At 52.2% G+C, this 12,330-nt stretch overlaps 1 protein-coding gene across 1 annotated transcript in view; it reads left to right on the forward strand.

Annotated features, from left to right (window-relative positions):
• The window catches only part of BCL11A (BCL11 transcription factor A), a 54,233-nt gene extending 43,564 nt beyond the window's left edge, over positions 1–10,669 (forward strand). The window contains 1 exon segment of the mRNA XM_061559583.1: positions 6,095–10,669. Coding sequence (XP_061415567.1) covers positions 6,095–8,337 — 2,243 coding nt within the window. The 3' untranslated portion in view covers positions 8,338–10,669.
• The last annotated feature ends 1,661 nt before the right edge of the window (positions 10,670–12,330 follow it).

Here is a 12,330-nt window from a genome sequence, read left to right on the forward strand (position 1 = left end):
GTGTCACTGTGTTAGTGAGTGTCACTGTGCTAGTGTCACTGCGCTAGTGAGTGTCACTGTGCTAGTGAGTGTCACTGTGCTAGTGTCACTGTGCTAGTGTCACTGTGCTAGTGAGTGTCACTGTGCTAGTGTCACTGTGCTAGTGTCACTGTGCTAGTGTCACTGTGCTAGTGAGTGTCACTGTGCTAGTGTCACTGTGTTAGTGAGTGTCACTGTGCTAGTGAGTGTCACTGTGTTAGTGAGTGTCACTGTGCTAGTGAGTGTCACTGTGTTAGTGAGTGTCACTGTGCTAGTGAGTATCACTGTGCTAGTGAGTGTCACTGTGCTAGTGTCACTGCGCTAGTGAGTGTCACTGTGCTAGTGTCACTGTGCTAGTGTCACTGTGCTAGTGTCACTGCTAGTGAGTGTCACTGTGCTAGTGCCACTGTGTTAGTGAGTGTCACTGTGCTAGTGAGTGTCACTGTGCTAGTGTCACTGTGCTAGTGTCACTGTGTTAGTGAGTGTCACTGTGCTAGTGTCACTGTGTTAGTGAGTGTCACTGTGCTAGTGTCACTGTGCTAGTGAGTGTCACTGTGCTAGTGTCACTGCTAGTGAGTGTCACTGTGCTAGTGCCACTGTGTTAGTGAGTGTCACTGTGCTAGTGTCACTGTGCTAGTGAGTGTCACTGTGCTAGTGCCACTGTGTTAGTGAGTGTCACTGTGCTAGTGAGTGTCACTGTGCTAGTGTCACTGTGCTAGTGTCACTGTGCTAGTGAGTGTCACTGTGCTAGTGAGTGTCACTGTGCTAGTGTCACTGTGCTAGTGTCACTGTGCTACTGTCACTGTGCTAGTGAGTGTCACTGTGCTAGTGTCACTGTGCTAGTGTCACTGTGCTAGTGTCACTGTGCTAGTGCCACTGTGTTAGTGAGTGTCACTGTGCTAGTGAGTGTCACTGTGCTAGTGTCACTGTGCTAGTGTCACTGTGCTAGTGAGTGTCACTGTGCTAGTGTCACTGTGCTAGTGTCACTGTGCTACTGTCACTGTGCTAGTGAGTGTCACTGTGCTAGTGCCACTGTGTTAGTGAGTGTCACTGTGCTAGTGAGTGTCACTGTGCTAGTGTCACTGTGCTAGTGTCACTGTGCTACTGTCACTGTGCTAGTGAGTGTCACTGTGCTAGTGTCACTGTGCTAGTGTCACTGTGCTACTGTCACTGTGCTAGTGAGTGTCACTGTGCTAGTGTCACTGTGTTAGTGAGTGTCACTGTGCTAGTGAGTGTCACTGTGCTAGTGAGTGTCACTGTGCTAGTGTCACTGTGCTAGTGTCACTGTATTAGTGAGTGTCACTGTGCTAGTGTCACTGCTAGTGAGTGTCACTGTGCTAGTGTTACTGTGCTAGTGTCACTGTGCTAGTGAGTGTCACTGTGCCAGTGTCACTGTGCTAGTGAGTGTCACTGTGCTAGTGAGTGTCACTGTGTTAGTGAGTGTCACTGTGCCAGTGTCACTGTGCTAGTGAGTGTCACTGTGCTAGTGAGTGTCACTGTGTTAGTGAGTGTCACTGTGCCAGTGTCACTGTGCTAGTGAGTGTCACTGTGCTAGTGTCACTGTGCTAGTGTCACTGTGTTAGTTAGTGTCACTGTGCTAGTGAGTGTCACTGTGCTAGTGAGTGTCACTGTGCTAGTGTCACTGTGCTAGTGAGTGTCACTGTGCTAGTGAGTGTCACTGTGCTAGTGTCACTGTGCTAGTGAGTGTCACTGCGCTAGTGAGTGTCACTGTGCTAGTGAATGTCACTGTGCTAGTGAGTGTCACTGTGCTAGTGTCACTGTGCTAGTGTCACTGTGTTAGTGAGTGTCACTGTGCCAGTGTCACTGTGCTAGTGAGTGTCACTGCGCTAGTGAGTGTCACTGTGCTAGTGTCACTGTGCTAGTGTCACTGTGTTAGTGAGTGTCACTGTGCTAGTGTCACTGCTAGTGAGTGTCACTGTGCTAGTGTCACTGTGCTAGTGTCACTGTGCTAGTGTCACTGTGCTAGTGTCCCTGTGCTAGTGTCACTGTGCTAGTGTCACTGTGCTAGTGTCACTGTGCTAGTGTCACTGTGCTAGTGAGTGTCACTGTGCTAGTGTCACTGTGCTAGTGAGTGTCACTGTGCTAGTGAGTGTCACTGTGCTAGTGTCACTGTGCTAGTGTCACTGTGTTAGTGAGTGTCACTGTGCCAGTGTCACTGTGCTAGTGAGTGTCACTGCGCTAGTGAGTGTCACTGTGCTAGTGTCACTGTGTTAGTGTCACTGTGCTAGTGTCACTGTGTTAGTGAGTGTCACTGTGCTAGTGTCACTGTGCTAGTGCCACTGTGCTAGTGAGTGTCACTGCGCTAGTGAGTGACGTCACGCCAAGCACTTTACTAATTTGGGGCTGAATTTACCGAGGGGGGCGCTCGGCACAGGTTCGGATACGAGGTGCCACCGATATTGTCCACGTAATGTTCAACCGCTTCCCACCTGCCTAGGAAGTACACCTGTCTGTGTGTATATCGCGAACGCAAAGATGAGACGGAAAAAACGACCTATCATCGCTGCAAAGCGGCACACGCGAGGACGTGGTGGGGTTCCCGCCGTCATTTAAGGAGTCGAGAAATGGCAAGGCAGTTTCCGTCAAGACAGCCCAAGCCAGTTAGCCTACCACGACCCAGCCCTTTGAGCTGTCTCCAGCCGTTACCTATAAAAGCTTTTTGTCTGCAGGCTGTTCTCTTCCGAGCAACGTATATTTAAGTGGAGAAAGTAATTGCATGCATCATTCATGGGGTGCAGTCTCTCTCTCTTTGCCACGGCAGGCTGTCAAATCGCATCCGCGTCCGTGCCCCCATGGCCGAGTGAAATTTCGAGGCTCTGGCGTCTGTGGGGCCCTGTCCCCGCTGCCCTCCTGCCAGTGCCGCCAGCGCCGGTCGAGCGGAGGGGCCCCCCACAACCGCGACATTCGTTCTGCGCTTCTTAATTATCGCTTTTGAAATTCGTTTCAGTCACGACCAACAAAAACAAATTAATAAAAGCAACATTATGAGATATCTTCTTAAGACGCACGCAGAACAGAAAAAGAAATCAGCTGTGAACTTTTAATTAGAAATACTCTTTGGGACATTTTCTTTCCAGATGAGGAAACTAATTACGCTTACCGTAAAACTGACGCTGCGCAAATAACAACATAAATCGGGGCCGTTTTGTGGATTTCTGCGCCCTGCTCGGAATTGAAAGCCGAAGTCAGAGGTCCGGGCCCCTTTCAAACGTTACGGTGCGCCGCCGCTGCGGGGCCACAGTGCGACCGGCGGAGAATTAGGCAAAGAGTCTCGGCGACTCGTGGCGGAGAGGGCAGCGCGTCGGCAAGGCCACCATCTCAACTTAATTTCTCTCCCCCCCAACCCCCCCCACCCACCCCTCCTCTCTCGATCCTTTCACTTGAAATGCTAAAACCGTGGCTTTGTGAGCCCACGTCTCGCGCCCGTGCAGGTGCGTCCCATTTGTGTTCATCTCGCATAGTCTTTCCATTAGACTCCAAAGGGGTGAAGGTCAATCTTTCACACTGACCAGATGTGGCATTAGAGACAGGTGACCAGAATAGAAAGACTGAAATCACGCTCGCCACAATGAATAGATGCTCTCTCTACCTTTGTGGAAGATGTCTTTTGTGTGGGTCTCTATGCGTGCGCACAAAGCTTGAATGTGGTGTCTTGAATAGTGATGGATAATGGGGGGGCTTTTTTTCCCTTATTGTCCATGAATGCAGATTCTGTGACTAATTCCACTTTTTGCATATTTATAACAGTGCATGAGATTACCAAAATCCAATACATAGGCAGAGCCAAAGCTTGAGTCAAAATCTATCGTAGTTATGAATGAGCATGGAAACTCACAATGATAACGATAAACGTTTCAGATATAATAATTCATCGTATTTTATTCCTTAATGGTCAAGGTTAATAATGTTTTAACAAACGAACAATAACGTATCAAAATTAATCAAGCAGCAGAGCGTGAATTAAATTACAGCCACTGCAATTGGTAACGGCCCTGTGCCCGTGGGTAGGAGTGGTGGCGCCGCGATGGGGCCGGCCAGCCGGCCGCCCTTCCGTACGCCGCTTCGTTCTCGCCGGGGTTGCTAATCGGACCTCCTAACGAGCCGAGGCCACGGCGGCCTTCGTACCACCCGGGCAGCCGACACGCGGCCGACACGCAACCGACACGCAACTGACACACAACCGACACGCAACTGACACGCGGTCGACACGCGGCCGGCGAAACGGCGGCCGTGTCCCACGGAGCTGGAGGAGGCTCCTCACGTGCCGCCAACCGCCGATTAGAAGGACATCTGCAGAGAAAACAAGTCAAAGCCGCCGTGTCGTAATTTGAAATGCGACATCGTGCTCGGGGAAGGCTGTGGTCAAAATAACAACGATGGGGGGGGGGGGGGAAACAGCTTTGCGGGAGTCGTTTCTTCTCCGCCACCACCGACACCACCGCCACCGCCACCACCACCGCCACCACCACCACGTCGAGTGGTTTGTGGTTGGCTGTGCCTCTTGTCACCCGCGCCAAGGGTTGCCTCCACCTTCGCTCGTGACCGCTCGCGGCTTCTCCGTCGCGTTTCCCCAGCGGCCCTGTCCTCGGCGGATTATCATTTTGCGTCTTTAAGTCCTCGCAGTCGACGTGGTCAAGCGTTGCGTTTGTTTTATTGGTCACGCTAAATGGGGGGGGGGGGAGGGGGGCTTTGATGAGAGTGTATCCAACGCCGTTTTAAACGCTTTGCGAGCCGCCAACTGAAAACCCGTGCCAATAACGGTCGGCATGCCTCGGATGATATCTGTTGGTTATAGTTTAGTTTGAAGGGGCCAATAAGGCACAGCGGTAATGGACAATGTTCTGCTTTGCATTATGCATTCCACCAGCAGGCAATTAGATTTTTGCTTTGCATTTTAAAACACTTTTGAAAATATCTTCAATCACTTTGCCAAGATATGAAATGTATTATCAGCAATTGAGGATACAAATACCACATATACAGTTAATTAGCCCAATAGCATGAGTATTGCATTAATTGCTGCGAAGGGATTGTGGAGTGGGTTCTCTGAAATTAATTTTGGCCGCTTGCCGCACGTGTCTCTTGGCAGAAATACGACGCAAATAGAAACTGATTTTCTGTACTTCTCAGTGAGTAACCGCTGCGCTCACTCGATTCCGTTGTGGAATCGCGTTATCTCAGCACGATCAATGAGGGCCGATGGCGGTTTTGGTTTCTGCGAGGGTTTGTCAGCGGCCCCGGCCGCGGGAATCCTCCTCTCATCGCCACGCCCGAGCCCCCGTCGAACGTAAATCACGCAACCAAACGTGCCCCGTTTGTCACGGTGTACCACGTGACATTTTTAAGAAGGCAACACAAATTGAAGAGCGGTAACGGTACGCGATCGAGGTGCCGTGCCGGGGCCAGCGTCGTGAGCGCTCCTCCGCATAGAGAATTGCATTTTCGCGACAATATTTCCCCGTGGGTTAAAGGGACGGCACACGTGGCAACAATACTGACTGGCTTTAACAATAACGAAAATCATCATTAAGTCATTTTAGCAGGGGCCTTTTCAAATTAAATAATAGACCGCCGCCCACTTACATTTTCGGTGATAATACGAGGTCCTATAGACAGAGGAAGGCATTAACTTGCCAAGGTAAAGTGTTAATTACCATAGAATGACCACATTCACAATTGCAGATAAGCTGCATGGGGAGAAATTAACCTTTTTTCCGTAACCTATTTTGAATACGGACACGCCGTGCACACAGACACCGGCGCACTTCATTATCTGACGAATGTTGCTGCGGTTAAGTATTTTTCCCTCACAAAGCGTTACTCTTGTACAAAATGAACCAAAACTGATGCATCTATGAGTATATAATTATTCATATTATTACGTGGGCGACAGGGGAGGGGGGGAGCGTGGGTGAAGCCGGGTAAATTTGCGCAGCATTTTAATTTCACGTCGATGAAATCTCACTCGGCCGTTTCTACCGCGCCCGCCTCTCTGTCGACGCCGAGGTGACCGTGGCCCTCCGGCCCCCGCGTGCGTGCGTGCTGTCGCTCGCAGGGAAGGACGAGCCGTGCAGCTACGTGTGCACGACGTGCAAGCAGCCCTTCTCCTCGGCCTGGTTCCTCCTGCGGCACGCGCAGAACACGCACGGCTTCCGCATCTACCTGGACAATGGCCACCCGATCAGCCCGCTGGCGCCGCGCGCGGGCCTGCCGCCCTCGCTCGGCCCCCACTCGCCCGCCCAGCCCCCGCCCCTGCCTCCGCCGCCCCCCTTGCCGGGCCTGCACCTGCCCGACGCCAACCCCTTCAGCTTCCTGCGCCTCTCGGGGCCCCCCGTGCTGCGCGACCACCACCCGGGCCTCCGGGAAGGCGCGCCGGGGGGCCCCGGCGGGCGGCTGCCTCCGACGCCGCCGCTCTTCAGCCCGCCGCCCCCCAGGCCGCACCTGGACCCGCACCGGCTCGACTGCCTGAGCGCCGAGAGCATGGCGCTGGCGGCGGCGGCCGCCCACCACCACCACCACCAGCACGCGCACGCGCACCAGCACGCGCACCAGCACGCCCACCAGCACGCGCACGCCCACCCGCACCCTCCGGGCGGCTTCGAGCGGGCGCTCAGGCTGAATCCCATCGGGATGGAACCACCGCTGCCGATGGATTTTTCGCGGCGGCTGCGCGAGCTTGCTGGGAACTCGACGCCGCCGCTTTCCCCGGGCCGACACGGCGCCCTGCCAAGGCTTCTGCAGCCCTTTCCGGCTGGCGGTAGCGGCGCCGGGAACAAGTCGCCTTTTCTCGGCACTCCCCCTCCCCCGCCACTCCCCCCGCCTCCTCCCATCCCACCCCCTCCCCCTCCGCCGGCCTCCGTCTCGCCGGCCGCGTCCTCGCAGTCGTCGCTCAAGCCCAAGTCGTGCGAGTTCTGCGGGAAGACGTTCAAGTTCCAGAGCAACCTGATCGTGCACCGGCGCAGCCACACGGGCGAGAAGCCCTACAAGTGCCCGGTGTGCGACCACGCCTGCACGCAGGCCAGCAAGCTCAAGCGGCACATGAAGACGCACACCTGCTCGCCGGCCGGGGGCTCGTCGCCGTCGCACGGCGGCGCCGCCGGCAACTCGGAGGACGGCCGCTCGGAGGCCAGCTCCCCCGAGCCGGGCGCCAGCGAGGGCCACCGCGGCTCGAGGGAGCGTAAGTACCGCTGCGAGGGCGACGGCGACAACAACGAAGAGGAGGAGGAAGAGGAGGAGGAGGAAGATGCCGAGGAGGAGCTGGCCGAAGAGGAGCGCGGCCGGGGCCGACCGGACTCGGCCTTCGACCTGAACGCGGAGAGCGGCGGCCGCGACCACGAGCGCAACGGCAAGCCGGCCGAGCGCAAACCGCTGGCGCTCAACGACGTGATGGACGGCGTCGGCCTGAACCCGATGCAGCACTACAGCGAGGCGCTCAAGCAGATCCTGGCCGGCAAGCGGCGTCAGTGCCCGCCCCCGCCCGAGCACCCGCCGGACGCGATGAGGGCGCCGCGGGACGGCCCCGTCGACAGGGACCCCTCCTCCCACGCCGAGTCCAACCACGTCTCCGAGAGTCCCGTCAACGGCCGAGGGTTCTCGCCCGGGCAGCTCCCGGGCACCGCCGTGCCCCGGAACCCCCCGCCCATCTCCAGCCCCAACCCGCTCAGCACTTACCCCAAGCGCATCAAGCTCGAGAAGGAGTTCGAGCTGCCGCCCGCGCCCATGCTGCCCACGGAGAACGTGTACTCGCAGTGGCTGGCGGGCTACGCCGCGTCGCGCCAACTCAGCAAGGATCCTTTTTTTGGGTTCGGGGACTCTCGCCGGTCCCCGTTCGCCTCCTCCTCGGAACACTCGTCGGAGAACGGCAGCCTGCGCTTCTCCACGCCGCCCGGCGAGCTGCTGGACGGCATGAACTCCGGCCAGAGCGGCACTGGCAGCGGCAACAGCACGCCCAACCTGTCGGGGCGTCCCAGCTCCAAGGACGGCCGGCGCAGCGACACGTGCGAGTACTGCGGCAAGGTGTTCAAGAACGGCAGCAACCTGACGGTGCACCGCCGCTCGCACACGGGCGAGCGGCCCTACAAGTGCGAGCTGTGCAGCTACGCGTGCGCGCAGAGCAGCAAGCTGACGCGCCACATGAAGACGCACGGCCAGATGGGCAAGGAGATCTACAAGTGCGACATCTGCCAGATGCCCTTCAGCGTGTACAGCACTCTGGAGAAGCACATGAAGAAGTGGCACGGCGAGCAGCTCATCTCCACTGACGACGAAGTCAAGTCGGAGCACACGGAGACCAGTTGAGGACGGCGTGACGTTTCCTCTCGCCCGCCCGCCCGCCCATCGGCCGGCCGCTCCACCGGTCCATGCCCGGTTCCGCCAAACCCCACCCCCCCACATCGACCGACACCACTCCTCTAGACCGCATGGCCGTCCTGCTCTGTTCCTAACTCTGGACCCATTCTGCTCCCCCCTTCCACCCCGCGCCGCCCTCCGCCCCCTGCCGTGTTGGCCGTTTGCACCCACGCGCCCTCTCAGGCCCACGAGCACGCACAGCGCCCTCTCGCTCTACACTCCATTCCAGCCCTGGCGGGGGCTTTTCATTTCCTCCTGCCACCTGCCCACCCGCCCACCCGTCCCAGCAATTATATATTTCAAACTTTTTTATTTATTTATTTCCTTTGCTTTGGGTGCGAGCTGGACGTTTGTAAAGTAATGTAAAAGTTGTGCTGATTTTCTGCCATGAAACTCGAATGGAAACACTTAATGCGGGAACAAAAATAAATCCCGCCTCTACTTTCAAGCGAACGTTTCAAGGAATGACCCGACTTTGAATCCCGTTGCTTGCAAATCAAGCTCATTCATTATGCCATTATCTTTGAGTCAAGGCTAATGTTTGCAAAATGGCAACGAAAATATCGACTTTAAATATCGCCTGAGAGGGTATCGCATTCCGTACGGTCGACCTCGACGGCAGCGTGGTCGCTGCAATGGTGCCCACCTGCGTTGAGGACAACACGCAAGCAGCTATATTTAATCAGTGGAGCCAACTTCTGGGTGGGTTGAGTACTAAATTGAGTGAGGTTATTCGCTTTGTAGCACTGCTTAGAATTCCAATAATGGCAACGGTGAGCACCATGCACACGGGAAATGTACAAATATAAATAACGTTAATGCGTTCTTTCAACTTAACTTGCCCAAGTCATTCAAGAATTTGTTGTCCAGAAAGTTTGCACAACTTGTTTTTTTTTAGATCGTCAACAATTCACTCCCCATGGGACCAAATTGAACAAGAACAGCAAGGGAGGGAGACAGTGGGGGGGGGGGGGGGGTGAGACGGAGGGACGGAGGAGACGCGACCGTCTCTTGGGCAACTCTGTGGCTGTGAGAGAAGTCCCCGACGCTACGCGCCGGCGACGTCCCCCGTCTTTCTCTCTCGTGCAATAACGGTCGCGCGTGCGGCGGGGAGAGCGGAGGGGCCGCGTGGCGCGTCCAGTCGATCGCAGGTCACACAGGTTCCTAGTTTTCCGCAAAAATCCTCCGCGCCTTTTCAAATCCACAGTGGCTTATTACCACAGATTTGACAAAATATATCGGCAAGCTGTTGAAATAGACGGCGACTCTCAAAATAGAAGTAAACATTTGCGAGCCTCCTTTTAAAAAGACGAGCGGTACAAGACGTCCAACGAAGCGAGTCGCGTTGCTCCGTCGAGGTTGCATTTCAAGTAATAATGGGATCGGGAATTCATGTGCGAGTGCCTTGTTAAACAGTCTTTCCCCAGAAGCAAACGGAGCCTTCACGACATTTACCGGCCAGAACTTTCCAGGAATATTCTGCCGCATTTAAAAGCGCTTTTTTGGCCTTTTTCTTCTGACGAGATTAAAATCTCACGCTCTGCTAACTGTATACGTCAGGATGAATGCTTGCAAGAGCTCATCACTGCTTTTGTAGTTTTAATCCTGCCTTGCCTGCGTCGAGGGAATCCCGTTCGGTAGCGGTGCGCGCGAAACGCAAAGCACTGCACGCGCCATTTGTACAGTAGGAATCACACACGGAGATGCTAGATATTTAATTTTGAGATTGCCTAAATTATAAGCTGTAAGACTATCACATTAATAAACAGTTGTAGCACAAGCGGAGAGTGAGAGAGGGGTCGATCCTAGCACTGTTTTTCGCATCCCTGATTGTTCAGGGATTAAAGCATGTAAACTAAAATGAAATGCGTCACTTAAAAAGGACCGTTTGTTACTGATATCAACACTTAACTGAAAAAAACGCACTTATCGGCCACTGCGGCTGGTGTAATTTTAGCTCTAAGCTAGCCTGTCGTACTATCTTATTTGCTATGGATGAATCTTTTAAGGACTGAACACGTGAAAATGGATCTTCAAAAAATAGTATTGCATGAGAGAATCCGTTTCATCCCCTTTTTTTCTCCAGTAACTTTGGTACTCGCTAGGTTGCAGATGCTGTATTTTACATGTCAGTATAGTCGCTGATCTTGGATCACAATAAGCAAAATATAATTCAAGTATACGGAGAAGAGGCATATGAGTAAGGTGACGAGACAGAAGAATTAAGAATTCAATGCTGCATAAAATGTGTCATTGTTACCGGTAACTATATATGGAGAGAGAAGCAAGAGTGTACGTTTGGTGTTTATGCATTTATACATATTTAAAAATGCTAGTTACAATGGAAACGCCACAGCTGTGGTCCTTATCGGTAACTATTTCTATGTTGTTTGATGTAGATGTTCATTGTTGGCACTATGCTGTCCATAACTGGGCGTGTAATTTTTAAAAATAAATAATAATAATAATTGCTTTTTGATGTTTTTTGGTAGGACTTTAGTGGTACGCAGGCTGCCATGGTATATTTTTTAATTTGGCAGGATAATATACAGTGTGGGGAAGGCGCGCAGCATCATTGGTGGTGCTGTGCGTTCTTGAGGTCGGGCAAAACTAAAATTACGGGGGGGGGGGGGCTGCAGACAAAAAATATTGCACAGACGGGGTGGGGGGGGGGGCACGGGGTGGGGGGGGCACGGGTGGGGGGGGGGGGGGGTGTCGTTTAACGACTGTAAAAGCATAATACGAAAAAAATGGGGAAAAAATAATTTTGTCACTTGGAATTTGTAGGTGATGTACAAATGTTTTTGTCAATAATTTCTATATATGGCATCTAAATGATTTGAATGCAGGCCTTTTGTCAAACAATAGGTGGTGTGTTTTTAGCGCAGTTTGGTCCCCTCATGCTTTTTACATTCCAATATTTGATATTGTTGTATATGCAGTAAGCTAAGTGTCCGCTACGTCTTCAGTTACATTTCTTTCCTTACTGCCAACACTCATGGTGCTTTTGTACTTTTGACTGAACATCATATGCAAAGTGATCAAATGTCACTTAAGTCAGTGGTTTTATACGTTGTTTCTCCTTTTAGTTCAGCGTTGTAAATGGCGAGACAGAGTTAATTTGCTACATGCCTATCTCCCTCTTTGTTTTATTTGGTAATTTTTTTTCGTTTGTTTAGTAACCCTGTAATTATGGAAATGCTCTCTTGGTACCCTGGATATGTTCGTAATTTGCTATGAAACTTTATATTTATTTTTTAACGTCGTTATATTTTTTTCGCTTACAAGGCGCTCTGTTAAAAATGGAAGCGCGGTTTAAATGTCCGTTTTTTTTTCTTTTAATTTTGTCAATTTTTTTAAAAGACAAATCTGTAAGGTGTCAGAGGTTGGCCTAAGGTCTCCTTACCCTGACACTTGAGTATTTATTCCGTCAATGTTAAAGATGCAAAATTGGTTCACCCAACATGCACGCTGTTGTGGCCATTGTTATGAATGCGTCCTCAAAAAAAACACGAAAAACACAAAAAAAAACGATAGCTCATTTAGCTTTTTTAAAGCCTCCTTTTTTGTTATTGTTTGAAACATTTCAAATAAAAATTTTGGAAGTTTCTTCCAACTACTGTTTCCCCATTTATTGATTTCTCACAGGTTGCCGCAAAATACCGCAGCAAGCAAATGGTTTGTCGGGGGTCATCGGGGTCACGTGCTCGAAGATCCGCCTAAAAGGATTCTCCGTTTTAACGCGAGGAACACGCCGCATGCATAAAATAAAATAAAGTGGGTTTTTTTTAAAAATGACTTTTCAAACACTGGATTTCACTTATTGCCTTTTTGAGGAATGAAAGCGTTTTTTTGTTTTTACGTTCCCTATTTTACCTGGGGCCAAACTCTTGTGTTGTGGGGACGATTGTTTTTTTTAAACCAAATTGCTTCGTGACCATC

This window comes from Lethenteron reissneri, chromosome 25 (assembly GCF_015708825.2).
Source record: "Lethenteron reissneri isolate LAM-NWPU_2019-01 chromosome 25, ASM1570882v1, whole genome shotgun sequence".
Taxonomy (NCBI): Eukaryota; Metazoa; Chordata; class Hyperoartia; order Petromyzontiformes; family Petromyzontidae; genus Lethenteron; species Lethenteron reissneri.